At 35.4% G+C, this 20,362-nt stretch overlaps 3 protein-coding genes across 9 annotated transcripts; 1 reads left to right on the top strand and 2 right to left on the bottom strand.

Annotated features, from left to right (window-relative positions):
- On the bottom strand, positions 687-7,497 carry LOC18771515 (choline/ethanolaminephosphotransferase 1). 7 transcript variants are annotated; one of them, XM_007202061.2, is made up of 21 exons: positions 7,318-7,497; positions 6,441-6,482; positions 5,572-5,773; positions 4,987-4,996; positions 4,851-4,901; positions 4,548-4,625; positions 4,322-4,397; positions 4,201-4,223; positions 4,019-4,119; positions 3,632-3,726; positions 3,408-3,476; positions 2,888-2,957; positions 2,653-2,716; positions 2,527-2,567; positions 2,363-2,447; positions 2,118-2,180; positions 1,811-1,869; positions 1,651-1,703; positions 1,313-1,385; positions 1,020-1,064; positions 687-920 (listed from the first exon to the last, which is right to left on the bottom strand). In XM_007202061.2, the coding sequence occupies exons 3-20, from the start codon at positions 5,706-5,708 to the stop codon at positions 1,043-1,045; spliced, it is 1,170 nt and encodes a 389-aa protein (XP_007202123.1). In that variant the 5' UTR covers positions 5,709-5,773; positions 6,441-6,482; positions 7,318-7,497; the 3' UTR covers positions 687-920; positions 1,020-1,042. The 7 variants fall into 7 exon arrangements, 6 of the variants coding, with proteins under 6 accessions (XP_007202123.1, XP_020424399.1, XP_020424398.1 ...); XM_020568810.1 differs by having other exon boundaries at positions 5,572-5,770; XM_020568809.1 differs by lacking the exon at positions 7,318-7,497 and adding an exon at positions 6,636-6,876 and having other exon boundaries at positions 5,572-5,786.
- On the top strand, positions 12,196-14,483 carry LOC18770288 (BTB/POZ domain-containing protein At2g24240). Its single transcript, XM_007204441.2, has 2 exons — positions 12,196-12,675; positions 12,842-14,483. Exon 2 carries the CDS (start codon positions 12,876-12,878, stop codon positions 14,199-14,201), a length of 1,326 nt encoding a protein of 441 aa, XP_007204503.1. The 5' UTR covers positions 12,196-12,675; positions 12,842-12,875; the 3' UTR covers positions 14,202-14,483.
- On the bottom strand, positions 15,544-19,050 carry LOC18771470 (omega-6 fatty acid desaturase, chloroplastic). The gene is made up of 10 exons (XM_007203193.2): positions 18,785-19,050; positions 18,598-18,652; positions 18,271-18,509; positions 17,730-17,873; positions 17,454-17,605; positions 16,933-17,055; positions 16,617-16,794; positions 16,353-16,471; positions 16,097-16,211; positions 15,544-15,974 (listed from the first exon to the last, which is right to left on the bottom strand). Exons 1-10 carry the CDS (start codon positions 18,821-18,823, stop codon positions 15,813-15,815), a joined length of 1,326 nt encoding a protein of 441 aa, XP_007203255.1. The 5' UTR covers positions 18,824-19,050; the 3' UTR covers positions 15,544-15,812.

Below are 20,362 nucleotides of genomic sequence, written 5' to 3'. Positions count from 1 at the left end.
TTCTTTTTAGTATACGGAGATATAAAATCTACCGAATGTAAACTTGGATTTGATGATTTATTTGGTAATTTTAATATTTTGTATAATTTAAACTGTACTTAAAATGTTAAATAACATATTATTTAAATATACTTTTAAAATAATCGTGAGCTCATCATGAGAAAATATTAAAATATATCAAATACAAGTTACTATCATTTTTCACTAAGCTAGAACTTGTTGGCATAAGCCGAGAATCCTTAATCTAAACACAATTTTTTTTCCCCAAAAAACACGTAGCCTTTATACAAGCATGCTGCATGTTGCCCGATAAAGCATGAGTAGATAGATACCGTGTGTTAGCATACCTCTCACTCATATTCCGATCCTTGAACTAGTTGGCCTGTCTCGTCTGTCTACTATCATAAAGTCAGGCTAACGTAACTTACGGAGCCTTTTAAGACGTCCGCCTAATCTCTCATCTCATATTATAAAGTCATGTCAGCCTAACTTGTGGAGTCGTTCAATATTTGCTTGGTGTTTTTTCCCTTCTGCCTTGAATTCATTAAATCTGTTTGCAGCTGTGGTTGTCTTGTCCCAAGCTAGTTTTAAAAATTTAGTGATGGAAAAAATTCATTGTATAATATATGCAGGATCACTGGGTTCTGTAGGGCATTATTTTACCCTAAACAGCGCAAGCAACGCAATGCTCAAACTCACTTGTATTTTTATAAAATTCAAATGATGCATTAAGTGAAGAGGAACATGCCTAAATGGTCTAGTTCTACTCTAAGTCTAAAAGTGGGAACAACAAAAAAATCTAATACAACGGTGAGAATGAATTAAATTGGATCTTCATCACTCTCAACTCATCTTATACAAAATTTATATTGACGAAAAACTTCAAATCTAGCTGCATCTTTCTTAACTTGCCAGCATGGCTGAAAAAATAAATTGAATACTCAGAAATTGAATGTAAAGTGAATACTTCTACTTTGGTACCAAAAAGATACATTATGCACTGGGTTAAAAAAAGGTACCCAGTAGTAAACACCGGCAAAATTCAAGCTTCCTTCCTAGTTATCCTGTAATTCAACATGAAACTGAAAGTTAGGATCTCAAGTATAGTAAGAATTGGCACTCGCCAATGAGATGGAACAGAAGTACATGAAGGGAAGAACACTGTCGTCTGGGTGAAAGAATGAACACATAATACCACCTTCATTTATATTTCAGACAGTTGGTCTAAAAATTATTTGAACCTGGTAGGCCGTGAAAACAAAATGCCAAATTCTGCAAGATTGGTGGCTAATATGCTTTGAATGTAGCTCACCTAAAGCAATAAATTCCCAAGGCTGTCGTGATTTCATGAACAACTGAAGTTGCATAGTGAAGATAGAGTGTCGCTGTGTTCAGAGAAAGATAAACATCAGCCAAAAGACATGATAACATGAAATGAGATTATTAAGTACATATTCAATCCCTATTAAGACTGCATTTGCAACTGCCTAGTTGTTTTCCAAAAAACTAAAAAGTTTCTCAACAAAAGAAGAATAAATTGGAAATGGGAAGCAGCTGGAGGCCAAAAAAGGCACTTCAAATCTGTCTTGATAAAATGGTAATTGTGCCGTGTATTTCCAATACGTGCACCAAAGGAACAAATTACAGTACCTGTAAATGCACAGTAACCAAGAAGAACCAAGCTCTCGTCAACCAATGGAACTCTGCAACAAAAGGTGCACAGGAAGTTCACGAGAAGAGAAACATCAGGACTATCAAGAACAGACGAATAATATTCAGACCTCAAAAGGTAATATCAAATATAACATACCCATCATTCAATCTAGCCGTGAGTGCATTTGCAATGGCAAATGGGAGATACAACAGTGACTGTACAAAATAATAAATATTGAAATTAGTAATCTAATCTGGTCTTTAATAAATAAAAAATTCATACAAAAGTTATTGATAATAATAACTGGATAATAATTTAATGTTCAATTCTCCCACATAATTAAAAATTCATAACTGAAACCTTCTTTCCCAGGAGAAAAGTATCATGCTGCTACTAAAATGTTTCGAAAAAATAGACCCTCAACAGACTGTAAAACTCCAATAGCTTTGGGATTGTTACATACCATGCACATTCCAGTTTTCAAACCCTTTGGCTCATCACACAAGTGCGCAAGAATCAGTCTTCCCTGCCAAAACAAAGCTTTCTTCAACAATGGTATAATGAAGAATTTGATTGTCTACCAGCCCCTTAAAATGACATTGTTCGAAGTCTAGGACACTCACAGAACCAATTGCAAGCAGTTACATTCAAGATGGACGACTGGGAAACTTTAACAGATTTGGTTATAAAGAAACACAGATATCCTACCACAAGGTACCCAAAAGCAAGTCCAGTTCCCACTACGACTAAATGTGGATAGTTCCCCATAATGTCAGCTGGTGACAAGTAACCCCTGCATATAAATAATTTGATTTTTTACTTTCATAAAGAAGAAAACAGGTAAAGTGTGGACACAAAGAATATAGACATACCATGCCAAAACTCCTCCCAAAAGAACAGCAAAAGGGTAAAGCTGGGATGGAACAATATGAAACACCCATTAGGCCAATGAAATACCGAGAATTAACATACAAAACTCCAAAAGATAATAGTATTACCATTGCCAGTGCCAATAGCATGCTTCCTTTCTTTGTCTGAACAACCTTATAAACATTGCACACACTGCACACAAAAATCCGAAAGATAATAGCATTACCATTCAACTGACTATTTACACATGAGGTCCACCAAATCACATGAATTGTTTGGGGAGGAGACAAACTATGTTGAGTCACTCACAAAATAAAGGGAGATGACTCAAATTCAAAATTCAGGGAACAAGGAATTACATACTTGAACGTGAGCGTTGGGATAACAGCAAAAGCTACCATTAGAAACAACACAGCTTTGTATGTTGTAATTTCTGAAGTCAAAAACAGAAAGGAATTAAATTCAGACCAATTGCAATGGAAGTAGGAATTTCTCATGAAGCAGCGGAAGGAAAAGTAGTTTTCCGAAATTGATAAAAACAAGGAAGTAAGGATGCATAAATGTTAAAGAGACTTTGAGCTATATATAAAGATGTATTGGAAATAAATATGCAAAATGTCTAGCAGGCTTATTCTATTAGCTTGCATATAAAGCGAACAAGAAGCAGCAGCAACCAACACTTACAACTCGATAGTAACTCATTGGGATAAATAAAACAATATAAAATATCAGTCAGGTAATGGAAGGTGTGCCAACTACCAAGTATTCTTAAAAGGGTATTTAAATCAAAGCACGCAATCAAGTCTTGCAAAATGTAGATTCTGTACACGGATTCAATGCCAAATAGAATTTGTAGGCTCAACTAAAACAGGCATAGCCTTACCGTGAATAAATGGGACCCAACTAAGAAAAGGCAGAGACTTTCCAAATGGTTGAGCCCACCACTCAGAACCTGAAAAAGTTAAGCAATTTCAAATCAATTTAAATGTAATTAGAGAAAAGAAAAAGTAAAACCCAAGCAAAAGAAAAAAAAATTAGTGTATCAGTATAAAAATAAACTTTCAAGCTCTACATACAAAGAATAGCAGGAGGAGATTACAAGCTTACCAACAATAGCTGTGAAAAAATGGGCGAAATATATCAGCATTAGACCTTCTGTGGGCCCATTAACGGCAGGAAGGATCAGGGTATTGGTAAAGTAACTGAATCAATCAAGTAATATATCAGTGCTGCTAACAAAACATTCAAGTTTCATATAAAGTATTCTATGCAGGGTCATAGAGTAAACAACCCTCTATGCAAGCATTGTGAATCAACACTCCCCAATTATAAAGTGGAAAATTTCAGAAACATTATAACTTCAGAGTCCAAAATATCCAGCCTTGTACATATTATGGATTGTTCTTTTGGAGGGAAGGAGGGAGGGAGGGGGTAGTATAAAGGTCAGACATACATAATGACTAATAACAAATCAAACTAGGTTGGGCAACTTACTGCTCCCATGTTGCACAATAAAAAGGAACAGCTGAAATCACCCAAAACCAGAAGGTAGTTCTTCCACACATCGCAGTACTCCCAAAAGCCAATCCTTCAAACTAAATAAACACATACGGAACATGAAAAAATCATTTGAATTTCAGGGCTACAAAATCACCAGAAAAGATGAAGACACATACCGCACATGCAAGGGCATCACAACCTGCAATACATTGAGATTGCCCAGAATATAATCCATCAATAATCAACTCTTGTTTTACATATAGGATAGAAGAAAAACACATGATAACATTGCATTACCGTGGTCAAAAAGTTCCCCCAGTGGACTTGAGGAATTTGTCCGTCTTGCTTGCTTCCCATCAACAGCATCAAAGGTCTAAGATATTTTTGAAAAGGTCAAACAAGCAAGTGATTGAAAATGGGAAATACCCATGAAAACAAAATACGAATGCATTACAGTAAATAGGGGCACCACGAAATAAAAATATATCGTAGGCAACACTGCTTAAATAGTATTTAAGCCAACCTGATATAAGAAAAGTAGCAATCCATGAGCAAAATTAACCCATCTAGGAGGAGCTGAATCTAATCTTGGTGAATATATCTGGGGAAAAAATCAGAAAGCAAATTCAATGGGAGCTTACTAAATAACAACATTTCTACTTTACACATTATACACAAAACAGCCAGTGGATATATTTTCACATACATAAAAAATTACAAATAAATGTGTAAGTTAAAGTAAAATATTAGCATTATAAAAATGAAATTGAAAAAAGGAAAACTAACAAACACAAAACTAAAAAGATGATAAGAAAAATTCACTCACATATCCAAGCAGTGCAGATGTGAGCAAGAACATGAATCCAGTTAGTGTTATCTGGCCAAAAATAAAGCAAAACCATCAATTAATAGGCAACGGTATCAAAATGATTAAACATAGTTGGGAGTAAATGTCATTATACCATATTGGGCCTGAAAAAGAACGCAGAAACCCAAACGTGCACATAGACCAAAGAAAAAGAGAAAGTTAGTAAACAGCAGGAAAAATAACCCTAAACCAGCACTGTTAAATCATAAGCAAGTTATAAAGGCGAGACATAAACAAATCTCAAGAAAAGTACTAAAACTCTTCATTCTTGTAAATTCAAAATAACAATAAGCGCATACTTAACCAATCTCCTTAGCTAATAGCTGCATTTGCGATAAACAGACAAGTTCTTGGCGTCTTGGCATTGTAACTTTACAATAAGTAGTTCTATCTAGAACTAGACATGCAATCTACAAATCCCACCCATTTGGATGTTTTCTTAACATAAATGTATCAGATGTAGGCTACCAAATAACCTAATTCAAGATTTTACCCAACACAAACTAATCATACAGACCTTCAGCACAAAAATTCAAAAATAGACATGCTCATGCACATGTACACTAATAAAACAATGATCTTACCAACCAATTAAACCCTGAGAGAACAGAACGTAATAAGATAATAAAGTTACTCTGGCTCTCATAATTAATAAAAGATAAAAGAATAAGAAACTTACGGCATCCAAAGGGGAAATATTTTAACAAAACGACTCCAAAAGGGTTGCAATACATATTTTGCAGTGTACGAGTGATCCACACCACTATACTTGTATTTATGCAAAGCAGCCACACCATGTGCCCCAATGTACCCCATCTCTTCCAAATCAAGCTTTGGTTTTTTGTTTCGAAGAAGATCCAAATAAGCCTCAGTACAACCTGCTAACCAATTGAACTGAAATAACTCAATACAAGCACCTGAATAAAACCCATCATTGAACACATGCTTGCCAACTTGTACACGATGATTGGAAGAACATCATGCGAATGAATCATTATAATACTGAAATATTGAATAATTGAACATCAGAAGACCAATGAAACTTATGATCACTTAAGCAATCAAGATTAATATGGACAGTTAGCAAACACGTAAAGAGAGATTTGCCCTTTTATTATAATTTAGTTTCAGACTATCAGTTGTCCAAGGTTAGAAGTTCTTACATGTTCAGAGCAAATACCACAATCTAAGCTTCCAAAACAATTAGTTATAAGAAAAGGAAAAAAATAAAACCACATGTATCAATTGCATGAAGAAAATGCAAGAAAAATAAAACCCCAATAGTAACTGTATACTACCAGATCATTTTGCAACCTACAGGGAATGCTAAAAGAAACAAACCTAAATCAAACCCATTCCATCTCAGAACTCAAAACACCCATCCATATTTTTTTTTTTTAATTTAACAAAACCAAAAACCCCCAAAATTGGAGCAATCCATGCCAAAAAGATAAAACAAAAAATTGCAGTAAGATTCAGATTCGTTAAAAATTAAAGAAACTTAAACCAAAAAATTACTAGAAATAAATAATAGAGAAAGGGTAATACAAAGGCAGCAAGGTGCTAAACCGATACCCCAGAAATTGGAACCTGCAAAAAGAAAACCCACAAAAGAATTAAACCGAAAATGCAAAATAGAAAAGAAGCCAAAAATTATTTTTTAAAAAGGAAGAGCACACAGGAGCGACAAAGAGGTGGGTTGTGAGTTTACTTCCACCAGGAAAACTGAAGAGAAAAGCTTACGAAATGGAAAGAAGACTAAGGATGAGATCTCGCAGAGGACCCAAGTAGTGTCTAGGGCTTAGTGGAAAACGGAAACACCCAACCACATTCCGGCTCAAATATTTGATCCTCCAAAAGATAGAGAAAGCTAGCTTTGCTCTGTTGTTGGGTTCGTTCGTTCTTCCAACGCTAAAAGACACCAGAAAGGCGAATAAAAATTGAAATTGGGGGAATCAAATAAAGTTCACAAGTTCGAGGAGATCACGCGGTGGTAAGTTAACGTGTGGGAGTGAAGTGAACAAAAGTTTCTTTCCTTAGTAGCTGCTACGCCAGGTGTCGTTTTGTAATTGTTCCCTACTACCAGCTGTTTCTGCCAAGTGGCAGTACAGTATCACTGTATAATTCTCCGTCGACTTCCACTAGGGGTTATGTGACATTTCCATCCAAATATTTAGGAATTGATTTCAGACTCCCAAATCTAACGAGTTTACTAAAAAGATGTCAACTTCAACAGAACTAAGGTTTAACCAAAATGCAAAAGCAAAACAAACAGGTGAACAGGAGAGTTATGAAAGGTTTAACAAAGAAAAAACATCATCTACGTAAATTAGAGACTTATTCAGGCAAACCCAACTTCAAGAAATCAAAAGGTAACAGAAAAAATCATTCAGAAGATTGAAAAAGACCCAGTAGAGAAAATCACCTCAGGTGCTCAGAGAAAGAAAGAAAGGGAGGTTCTTGGCTTGTTGCCGGTGAAGAGAAACTATGGCCTTTGGACTTTGGAGAAGACAATAGAAGAGATTAGAAATAGGAAGCAATATTTGGGTTTTGTGAATTAATGTGAAAATGTGATTGGGAAGGTAGTCAGTCTCGGCGAAGTCTACACTGGTTGCGTTGCGTACGCCCCCTTTGAATTTGCTTTCTTTCTGAGAGAGTCACTTCAAAAACCGAGCCAAAGGCCACCATCTAAACAATTATGCGTAATTTAGGGTGTGTTTTATTTACGAATAGAACTTGAAATCAAATAGAACAAGTGGCCCACTTTGTCATCAGTCATCATACAAATGAAACGCGTAAAAAGCACAGATTTTATTTTAAAGAGACAAATGGGTGTAATTTCAGTGGTTAAAAGCCTCTGTTGCACTGATACGGTACTTTTTGGGGTATGTGCGTATCAGATACCGTATTGATACAATATCAATACGTATCTAAGGGCTTCGATACTCCATTTATATGCACCGTATACGTCAAAGGGTAAAAGTGAAATTATATTGAATTTTTTTAGGTGATTTTGACAGCAACCAAAAAAGAAGAAGAAAATAACTTACTTACGCTTGCAGCTACTGCAAATCTTCAGTTGCAGTTGCTGTGCGAAGAAGAGGCGGCTAAGTGAAGAAGATGATGTTAGGTGCCCTAATTACAATACTCACCGTTTTAGTTGCATGTTAGCTGGCCGATGTTTAAAAAAGTATTTTATACCATTTTATGTCTGATGCATTCATATGGCCTAGAAAAACACAAGGAACCATGAAAATAAAAAAACGCAAAATGCTAATTTTACATATGTAATATATGTTTATATATTTACAATTTTTATATATATTATTTTAATCACTATATCGATGTTGTACTCGTATTCTAATTTTGGAAATTTGTCATATTAGCGTATTGTATTGTATTTATATCGACGTCTTTGTACCCGTATCAATACAGCATAGTTAAAAACATTTATCCTTGTACTCGAAGTACTAGTTTCAATCTTCCCCAAATATTGTTGATCAATATATATATATATATATATATTCTCGTAAAATAATAATTTATTAAAATATAGATAATTAAAAAGTAAAATAATTTAAAAAAAATCCAAATTCAACAATAGTTCTAGGGTTAAATACTTTTTTTTTAATTTGGTCACTAAGAAAAAAATTTAGTCAAATTGGTCGGTATGTTTCCTAAAGTTTACAATTTATAGACATTCTGTTATATTCCGTTAAGTGAAGTTTTTCTTTGTATTTTTTTAGGAATCACCTTCAATCTTCTTCCCAAGGAAAATAAAAAACCTAAACCAAATTAAAATGAAATCAACAACTTATCGATATATTTTGGTGCTTTAACATCTTGATTACATATCCTTATCATTTGAAGTCGCCATCCGGCTTTCACTTAATTGAGTCAGGCTTCAATATAGAGCACCAAAATATAATAGACGAACAAGATTGAACATGCTTCCTAGAAAACTAAAAATAAAAACTGCACTTAATGAAAGATAATGAAATGTGTATAAATTGTAAACTTTGAAAAATACAATGACTAATTTGGCTAATTTTTTTTTCTCAGTTACCAATTTGGTTCAACAAAATTCTCAATAACCAAATTAATTTTTTGTGTAAAACTCAATGACCAAAAATACATTTAATCCATAATTCTATATAAACAAGAGTTAAAACAAAATAAAAACATTTTAACACGTACGAGCTAGTAAAGAACCATAGAGAAAGCGAATAAATGAAAGGATAATAAGCCCATAACTTTAAATTATGCAACCATGTATCTGATAATAAACGTATGCTCTGGGGGTATATGCCCCTGTGATTTAATGATACTCATAATCATATATATATTTATGGAGTTTATTTTCTTACTCTTATTTTCTTTATTTAGAGCATCTCCAACAAACTCTTTATCCTCTCATCTCTATCTACGTTGGCTAAAAATAAGGAAAATTCTCCTATAGCAGACTCCATACTTGACTCTTTATTTTGGAGACCAACTTTTGGCTCTCTACATCTAGCAATGAAGAGAGAGAATTTGGTTAGACGGAGAAAGAGATAGGAACATTTGGGAGGTTAGTGGGGTTGGGTTTCTACTTTTTATTTTATAATATATTGGATTTGCAAGAGAAAGAGGGAGAAAGAGAAAGAGAAAATAAAAAATTAAGATTAGCCAAAATAGAGAATATTCCTGGAGGAAACACCCTTTAAAGTGGTTTGCTATAATAGGTTTTTAGCTAAAATTTGGAAACTCTCCTGGAAATGCTCTTACACTCCTTTTTGTTTTTAATAATTTTTAATATATATATATTTTTTGTTCTTTCTCTTTCCTATTCTACCCTTACCCTACATTAAAGTTTTCATAACTGAAATTAAGAAAAGTTAACATAAAATAACAACATAAGATTTTAGACATTTAAGTGAAATGACAGAGTTTAGTAATCCTTTTAATTCTCAATATATTTTGCATGATACGTTTAATTTCTTACTAAGATATTATGCTTAATAGGCGTTTTTCCAGACAGTAGTGGAACTTTGGGTTGTCATATATGAATGGGAAATTTCCTAAGAGTTTATGATCTTTATGATCATGTTTTATTTTTTTCTTTGGGTCAGTTTCTGTGTAGGGTAATGGGCAATGATGAAGCCACCATGAGGTCTTGGAAGCCATGGAAATGGCTCTAGAGGTCGTACAACTTTGACAACTCCTGTTGTGATGGTTTAAGCGGAATGATACAATTTGGTTAAATTAAATCCTCTTTTATATATGTTGTTGAAGTTGTGATTTAATTTGAGCTTTGGTATTGAGTATATGAGGATTTTGTTCAGTTTAGTTACTCTTTCTTTGTTTTATGTTTATTAGTGGCCATGTATTTTATTGTCTTTTGCATTAAAATTTATTTCCTAAAAAAACCTATGGTTGCAAGATATATTCATGGGGCATACGTTTTTGCAGTAGGTGGACCATATAATTTTGCCTAGACAAATATACAATGTTAATTATTTATTACTCGATTAAAGGAAAAAATATTAAAAATTGAATGCAAGTTGGAAAATTAAGTATAAAGAAAAAGAAATAATATAAAAGTGAAATAAAAATACAAAATAATGTAGAGTAATGGTAGAATAGGAAAAATTTAAAAACAAAAAATAAAAAATAATTTAAATAATTTAAAAAACAAAAGGGAGTGTAAATAAAGAAAAGAAGAACGGGAAATCAACTCCCATATTTATTTATGCTATTTAAAACTTGATAACAAAACTTAGGGCTTCACTACCAATCCAATCCGCCATTTGGAGTTACAAAATAGAGTACTAAAATAATCAAATCACCCTCACCCCACAAAACAAAAGAAAAAGATCTTCTTATTCTTCTTAATTTTGTTGGTTTGTCTTCTTAACTGGAATAATTTTGGGTAATCTTCTGATTTTCACTTTGAACTTGTAGGCAACTATCAATTTACCCCATGACATTTTCCTTTAGAAAATTAAGAAAATGAACTTGTCGTTTTCACCAATTTTCCAATTGCTGTCTAAATCCTCAATACTCCATCCAATTTTTTGTTCAATCATTTAAAAAACAAAAAAAAAACCCTAGCCTATCCCCACCCTCTCTCTGTTTTTTTCTCCGCCGACCTGACCAACAGCTTCCCCGCCCGCAACTCACTCCAAGCAGAAAGAGCCATTTGAAGTAGAGCTAGCTAGCGTCTAAAAGTGACATGACTTGTGTCACCAAAAAAGTAAGATGATGTGCGATGATGATAAGCGGAATATACAAAAGAAGATAAGAAAAAAATAATAATATCAGAAGTCTCTTTAAGTCTAAGTAAACCAATAATGTCCTCACAAGACAAGATAATAAGACCCAACTTAAAGTTGGATATTTTGTTTTCTTCCATACAAGTCTCCTCCAAGACAAGATGGCTCCAGTGATTATTAATCATAAATCACAACCTCATTAACAATCCACTCAAACTCTCTTATGATGAGTTTATTCTTTTTATTTCTTGTCCTGAGATAGAGTGCTAAATTATTTATTAATAGCAAATTTGTTTTTTTTGAACAAATATTATGAGTAATAATGTGGAGACGTAGAGTAGAAGTTAGCTGCATGGTCCACCATTTGGAGTTTATCCTCTGCCTTACCCAATATAACCCAAAAGAATATAAAAAAAGTAAAAACCTCTGTGGATTGCCCTTTGAAGGTTGGCTATGGCAAACATGAAACACACAAGCTGCTCATTACGCACCGCTACCCACCCAGTGGAATATATCTCACTACTTTAAAGTTTAAACAAACCAAAGTGTAATGATGTGCCGTCTATGACCCGCAATCTCTAGTTGCAGGTTTGGTTGATGTTTGGTCTTGTAAATTAGCAGCCGAGGGTCTCGACACAGGACTTCAGATACAAGATAATTGCTCTTAATTTCTTTCATTTAAGCGGAAGTTTAAAAATCCAACCATTCATCATAGAAAGAAAATAATAGAAAAGGGAAATAAATTCCATCATAAATGAATTTAATTTATTTATAAATATGATGGGAACGGACCAATAAATTACATGATTGGAAGAGCTCGGATAGGAAGGGAGCCACTCTCATCAAATAAAAGTCTCAATTTCTGTGTCATTTTCCTTTGGATGGACGAGGAATTGTTCAAATTTACATAAATAAAACGAAGAGAACATTTAAAAACACAGCCCACAAGACACGGTTTCTTTGGGTTGGAGCTGACTTAATGGAAAGCCTTGGACTATTAATTCAGCTAGGAAATTTCTTGCACCATAAATGTCCCCAACATTTGCCCCAAAAAAAAGTCCCCAACTTTGATGATGATTGGATTTCAAATAACCATCCAGCGGTGGAGATCTAAGGATGGCCCAGAGCCAAAGTTGACCCCACCACAGAGTATTTAATTCACGAAAAGTTCAACTGTGTCCGGACCAAAGGCAAACCAAAGAAAGGCAGAGAGAGAGAGAGAGAGAGAGAGAGAGAGAGAGAGAGAAACATGGACAAAGCAAAGTAGGAAAGACAGGAGAGAGCCAGAAAAGAAAAGAGTCAATATTTGAAATCCAACCGCTCCAATTCATCAATTCCTCTTCCACCTAATTCTACAAATTCTAAAACCCAACCCTCTGAACCTCGGTTCTTCAATACCCAGATCTCCATTTCTCAGAGTTTGATAAATTTCCCATCAGCTTGATCAAACTCCCCTGTTTTTCAGGGTGTTCTGTTTCCTCTCCTGCAACGAACGCATCCTATCTCAAACCCCTCAGATCAAATACCGGGTATTTATTGTTTGGCTTACTTTCTTTCTCTCTGAACACTGAAATCTGAACTCTGTTTCTTCATTATCATTGTTCCTTAATTTTTCATTTTATCAAAATTTCAAATTATCCAAACAATCCCATAATTTTCTTCAACATAAACTGATATCTTTCCTTGGTCTCCCAGCTCCAAACCCCATCTGGGATTCTGAAATTCAATCATGGGAATTCAGAAAGACAGGGTGAGGTTCAATGTTGGAGGCAGAATCTTTGAAACAACCGCCACAACTCTCGCCAATGCCGGCCGTAATTCCATGTTTGGAGCGATGTTTGACGAGAACTGGAATCTGCAATCCGATAATTCCAATGAATACTTCATTGATCGCAACCCGGATTGCTTTGCGGTCCTCCTTGATCTTCTAAGAACCCAAGAGCTTCATATCCGAGCCAATATGTCTGAAAAGCTTCTTTATAGAGAGGCTTTGTATTATGGCCTTCTCGACCACGTTCGATCAGCCAAATGGGGTCCCTTTGATGGCAACAGGTTGTGGCTTTCGAAGACAGTAGCAGGCCAAGCTCCGGGTGATGGCACAGCAATTCGTGCTGGCCCCGATGGTGGTTGCTGCGTTGCTCATGGTTGCATGGTCCATGTCTACGACTGGATGCTAGATGAGCACCCTCCAATCAATCTTGATTATCAGAGAGTCAATGATGTTGGTTGGGTTGATTCGGAGAACATAGTGATCAGCGTTTGCGAGCGGTTAGGCCGAGGAGACGGAGGAATGGGGCTGTTCAGCTCATCAAATGGGGAGCTCAGGTACAAATTTCAAGTTAGTCATGAGAATCAAGTTAAGAGCTTTACTGCTGGAGCTTTGTGTTTTGGGTCAGATTACAAGATATTCTCTAGTTGCAAAGGTAGGAGCAATGAGTATGGCGTTGGTGTTTGGGACCAAATAACAGGAAAGCAGACTGATTTTTTCTATGAACCATCTGGTTGGTCACTTGGTGATGCTGACAAGCTGCAATGGTTGCAGGGGAGCAACTGTCTGTTAGTTGCAACCTTGTTCCCTAGGAAAGACAACTGTTACATCAGTTTGTTGGACTTGAGGGAGAAGAAAATGGTCTGGTCTTGGTCTGATATTGGAGCTCCTATAACTGTGGATGAGAAGAGGGTCAGAGATGCAATAGCAATGGAGGAGAGTAACTCCATTTGTGTGGTAAATGAGTATGAGGATTTGGGTTTTATTGATCTCAGGAGCTCTGGTGGAAGTGTTAGATGGAGCTCAAGGAGCAGGCTGATGAAGGGAAAAATGCCTGATGAGCCTTGCTACCCCAAACTGGCATTGCATGAGGGGCAACTCTTTTCATCCATGAATGATTCCATTTCAGTGTTCTGTGGTCCTGATTGGGTTTTAACGTCCAGGCTTCGACGAAGTTATGGAGGTTCAATCTGCGATTTTTCGATAGGTGGGGATCGGCTTTTTGCACTTCATAGCGAGGAAAATGTGTTTGATATATGGGAGACTCCACCTCCTCCAATTATATGATTCTGCTTCAGATTATGGTTGGGTTATTTTTTAAGATTGTGTTTTCTTTCATTTCTGACATACATGATACATGGTTTTCCTGTCTTTTTTAGATCCTAGGAGATAGAGTTGCAGCAATACTATCTAGGTTTAGGAAATTTAGAGATACTTCAGACAGAGTTCTAAAGATTGTACTGTACAGGGTTGGCTCACTACAGATAAGAATGAAACCGTTTGCTTTGCCTTTCTATAAAGCCTGGAGAGATATAAATGAAATCGATTGCTATAACTAGAAATTTGGTACCTTTGCACATCCATTAATCATGGGAACTGGTCCTGTTTTTCAAATTATGTTTATCTTTTATGTTTGAACAGCCAACAAGGAATCGCTCTTTTGATTTTCGCTTTTGCGCAGAGACCCTCTCTTTTTTTCTTTTCTGCTTTGCCAAAGTTGATCTCCTGCACAAATTTCCATGCATCTTAAGACCATTGGCAAAGATTCCAGATTTGGAGAGAGATGCTCTTTGGCATGTGAGCAGTTCCAACTGCCAACTCTTTGCAGGATTTATGAATTGCGTAACTTTGGACAAAGTGGTTAGGTTGGTGCAGCCTTTGTTTTCATTTCGCGTTTCTAAATGATTAGTACTTTGAATCTGTGACAACCACAATAGCAAACAACTATGGCCCCTTCACCTTGCCTTTTAGCCTTTGCATTTTATGAACCTTTGACCAGTTCGTATGCTTTTGTTTTTTCAATTCATATACTTCTATGATGCTTATCACACACGACGTCTTCTGTTTCTGCTCAATCTTCAAGTATTAATCTAATTAAACAGCTCAGGAGTTTGGTTCTAAATGCCCGAACATGAAGTAGGAAGAAATCCCATTTTACTAGAACCCTACGTAGGGATATAGAATACTTAATTCAATTTGACTTTCTTGTTGTGTGTGCCTCGTTGCTGTATTTTAATGTCTTCGAACTAATTCATTACGATATAAGGTAACTGACACGACTTCAATTAAGTTTCAGATCAGTTTAAGTTTAATTTTTACAAATTGTTTAACCGCACCTCTGAGGAGAAATCATTGTCAGCCATTTTTAATAATGATCAACACTAATTCCAACCAACATTACCCTTATCGCCATCTAGTTTAATTCATGAGTTCAGTGGGTTCTGACTCATCTCGTCAATTTCAGTGCAACTACACGTTATAGTAAAAGAAGAACTTGTATACGGGTATAGCATTGTTTTGCTATTCACAATTAATTATATGGAAAAGTTATTATGTGTGTGGTGAAATGTCATTGGTTGAGAATAGATAAGTTTTTCTCCAGTGGAGTGAAGAATCATCACCAAGGAAGTTTCGGTCATCCAAGAACAATTCAAAGTCCAGAGGACTACTAGTGCATGATTATCAACCATCTTTTACGGTGAAGTTCTAGGAAATTTCCCTCAGTTATTCCCTCTATTTATAGTCAAAAACTTTGAAAAATGGTTGTGTAAACACAAGCAATAACAACATCAACATGTAAAAGAAAATGGGATAGCATACCTATCTTGACCCAAAAAGAAGTGTGTAACAGACAAGGACCTAAATGACTGTGACCCCACCACAAGGCACACAAGTTGATCAAGCATAATCAGGCATCACTTTTTTAAGGAACTTGATTGGATGAGACTCTCCAGGGGCAAGTTGGTCAAAGGCAACGTAATTCTGCTCCTTGTCGTAAACGTGGCACACTGTCAGTATCGTCTTCATCAAACGCCAATTCCATGTAGCCTCGTTCAGATACTGTTCATGACATGGAAAAAAAAAAACCAATGAAATAACTCCTTTTTCTTATGTCTTTTTTGAACATTTTGATTTTACATCTGCAGCTCAAGACTAATCACAACATTGTAAAAGATATCTACCTTTCCCCAGTTTTCTTGAAGCGACTTGTGAGCCGCTCGTAGGTTATAACTTGGAATCCTGGGAGATATATGGTGGGGTATATGGACATTGATATCATGGCAGAGGGTCTCAATCCTGTTGAGAAAATAGCCTCCAATATATAAAAACACACACCCTAAAGAAGAAGAAGAGCGCTAGGTTCTTGTGAAGCAGTTATGGCAAAGAACAAAGATACAAAAAAATATAGAAGATAGCTAAAGCACAAAGATACAGTACCATTGAGGGTAATCACAATGAACTGTTCCATTAAGTTGAGCCTGAGCAGCATTCCACTCATCTGCAGATTTGAATGGTATATGAGGTGCCGTATGGTGCACCATCGTGAATGTACTCATCTGCAGATTCATGTAAAATTGAAAAACAGAATTGACAGTAAACTCTACAACTATAGAATTCCCAAAGGCAAGTCGGCTATGTTCACCAATACATGTTAAGTACTGCAGTCAAAATAAAGCATAGGAGACCAGGGAGTAGTATTACCCAAAAGTGATAGCCCAAAAATGGCATCAACCAAAACTTTACCCATCCCAATATCCCAGTCTTGAACACAATCAATGGCCATCCAATCCCCATAAACGCAAAAACACAAGCCAAACTTATCTTCACCCTTTTCACTTCACTTGGTCTGAACGTCTTCAAATCGAAGTGGACTAGCAACCTATTTGGATACCAAGTAATATTTATTTATGTCTATTGGATATTCACACATTAAGAATCATGAATAAAAATCACCATTGTTGATATAACGGCCACAAAACAAAACAGAGAGAGTGATTCTTCTTTTATAGTTACCTACCAATGAGCTATTGACATCCAGGGCCGAAATGGGCCATATCCATACATGATTGCCTGGCGAAAAAGAGGAGATGAATCAAACTCTTCTTTAGCAATAGGCTGCCAAGCTGTATCCTCAATCAACCTATATAGATGATGAGGTAAAAAGGAAAAGCCAAGAAGTTATGAATTAGAAATATAATTAAACCAAGGAAGTAGTATGCCTATAATTCAAAAATCAACAAAAAAATTTTCTAAGACCACATTCAGTAATATTAGTGGCTTTCATTCACAAGTCAAACATTATTTTCACTTAAAAGTCTAACATGATCGTTCATTCTAATGCTCTTTAATTTTAGAATGACTGTTTCTGTATTTTTTCCAGCCCTTCTTATCACGCTGCACCATTGGGAAGAGTATGAATTGAATATAGAATATACTCGTTTTCAAGACATGTGATGTGCTAAAATGAAGCCATTAATAAACACATAAATTAATTAACATAAAATAAATAAATATAGGCGTCGGGGAAACCATACAGACATGTTTGTTTTTGCATGATGTCGATCATGCTTAAACCGCCATGGTTCGTATGGGTATATCAACGGCAAAAAGGCCAGTGTTCCAACAATGTCTTCTACTAATTTGTTTCTTGAGAATGATTTGTGCGCACAATCATGACCTATAACAAAAAACTTCACAATTGGGAAGGGAAAAAAAGGAATGAGTTGGCTTATATATACCACAATAAATGAAAAAAGGAGAGCGAAGTAAGTTACTAGAACCAATATAAGATGAAGAGATGGGTTTTGAACAAACCCCAGTAACTGCAGTCCCTGTCCATGCCCAAGCCAGAGGAAGTAGATACCATGGGGCTTTTGAAATCATGTAGAGCCCGAATGCATAGGAAGTGGCAGATATTAGAACTGACTTCCATGCTTTCACATCATCAATCTCAAAAACCTTATAATAGAAAAACAAAAAGAAAGTAGTTACATTCGAGATTGTTTACATTTCTCAACTGTATTGTAAGCCAGAATTATTAGTTACATTGCGCTTATATTTTATCTTCCCCAGGTACTATTCAAAAAGGAATTTTTATTTTTATGTTTAAGAGAGGTAAAAGAATGAAGCTTCCAATGATACCAGCCAGGAAAAATAGAAAGATTTGCCACAATGCAATATGATGCTTCTCAGATGAAATTCAACCTACTAAATTTACTCAATTGAACAAACTATTAACTCAAACTCAGATCCCCAGCTGAATTGTCAACAATAAAAAACAGAAGCATCAGATACGAATTCAAACAATAAGAATAAGTAGCATTGACGGTATGGCTCTGAGAATGAAAAACAATACCTTTTTCGGAAGGGTATCAATGACATGCTTCAGCGTAACATTATCTGGGAGTGGTTCTCCAATTTGTTTGAAACCATAACTTTCAGATAATTGTTTTCTATACTCAGCATTGTCTGGTGAAGATGGTGCAACTGGAATGGCAACCGCTTTTGCAACCGTCGTCCAATTTCTACGAGTTAAAAACCGTTGACGTTTGATGCCCTTTTGGGGAAGGCTGTCCCATTTCAAATAGCAGATTCCTGAACCTCACAATAAGCATTGTAAGTTGCCATTCACATTGATAATATTAATATGTCACAAATAATGATGACAGTCTAAAAAATACACCTGAAGAATAATGGGTTCCAATTCTTTGGCTTCGAATTGGATTTTGATGGGGGCCCTGCAACTCAGACCAAGAAGAGAGAGTAAGAATTTAAGAACACAACCCACCATTCAAATCTAAAAAGGAAGAGCAAAATGAGAAAAAATAAGCAATTGGGTACGATATAGAAGAGCAAATGGCATAGCTTACCAAGGAGAGGAACATAGAATCTGCAAGTCTGCAAGCCATTTTGAGCAGAAATTGCAGAAATCCCAGTTCGCAGGGACCCCCACTTCAGAACCTCTTTAAAGCTTTGAACTTCGAGATTGTTGAATGAATTGTCAAAAAGATAGGCTTTTATGGGTGGAGAGTCTTAAAAAGGAAGTACCAACTACTCGTGCCGCTCGCTTGCCTTGTGTTGGAATTTTTTAGACTTTGTCACCGACCGCCTCACTCGTGTGGATAGATTTTCTCAACTCACCATAGCCGCTTATTGTTTTCACTCGTCTTCTCGTCAAGTTGTAAGCACAAAACAAAACTACGAAGAAAAAAGTTCACATAAATATATGAAAGGTCTATTTTCCTATACAGAAACAGTTATATTTAATTCCATTGAGTTTACCCTAACACTTCAAAACAAAATTATTTTAAATTACATTCGATTTTGGAATTGAGTTTTCATAGGAATAATGATAATTTAAGTGAAAACGTCGAGATTCTGTTTGGTGGGCTGAATTGGATGAGACTCTTTCAATTAAAATTAGTCTATTGTTTGGTACATAAATGAATAGGATTGGACTCCAATCAAGCCAATCCAAGCCAACCCAATGTAATAATTCAAAATCCACAAACAAGGCCAGAGTCTATACAAAAAACAGAGTAAACTCGGACTAATGTTAAGTTGAGTTGAATGCATGAATTGGCCATAAAATTTGTCAAACCCTACACACAATTTTGTGGATGTGAATGAATAACTGTTGTTATAGTGAGACCACACCACTTTCATAATTTGAACGGATCCATCCACACTTTCACGAATCCAACTTACTTCTATAGGTCCCTAGGGCCTAGGAGAAAACATGGTAAACGACTTTCATATGTCCTAGGAGACTCGGAGCATTGCCTTTGCTAGGATATTGATTACCTTTTACTTCTAATGAAACGATTTCAGAATAATCATTCTTAGACTTGTTGATAATGGACTTACATGTCGGGCCTTCTTATTTATGTACATCAGGCCTCGGGCTTAGTTGACAATGTATGTCATGAAAGGAAGCCTTTAACGGATTCAAAAGCCCAAACTTCTACCCATAGGGCCCGGCTAGTGGTTTCTTTCTTGTAGTCATATAGTATTTTGGACTGCAACATAGTACATAATTAAGATTATAAGATTATAATGTTTTTGTTGGCGAGTTTTTACTTAGTTAGAATTTTAATTTCTTATCAGTTAATTTAGTCATATTGTAATTAAGATTTATTTCATGTTTATTTAGAGTTGTACTACTACTTCCTTATAAATATCTTCATATTAAAAAAAATAAAAAATAAAAAATTTGAGCATATATGAAAATTTGCCCTACTTTATTTGACTCTTTCAAATGAATACAAGAACAAACAACAAAATCAGATGACATATATATTACATATTGGCAAGAAAGTAACAAATCGATTATATCTTTCTCTTTGCATGATTGGTCAAAGGTCAAGAAACCTTTTCAAATTTTCATTCTCTCTTCAATTCTTTTTGTTTGGACTGAAGCCTTTCAACCCTTTCAAAGATGAATTTAT

This window comes from Prunus persica, chromosome G7, assembly GCF_000346465.2.
Source record: "Prunus persica cultivar Lovell chromosome G7, Prunus_persica_NCBIv2, whole genome shotgun sequence".
Lineage (NCBI taxonomy): Eukaryota > Viridiplantae > Streptophyta > Magnoliopsida > Rosales > Rosaceae > Prunus > Prunus persica.
The sequence above is the reverse complement of the archived record's forward strand: the minus strand, read 5'-3'. Positions and strand labels throughout refer to the sequence as shown.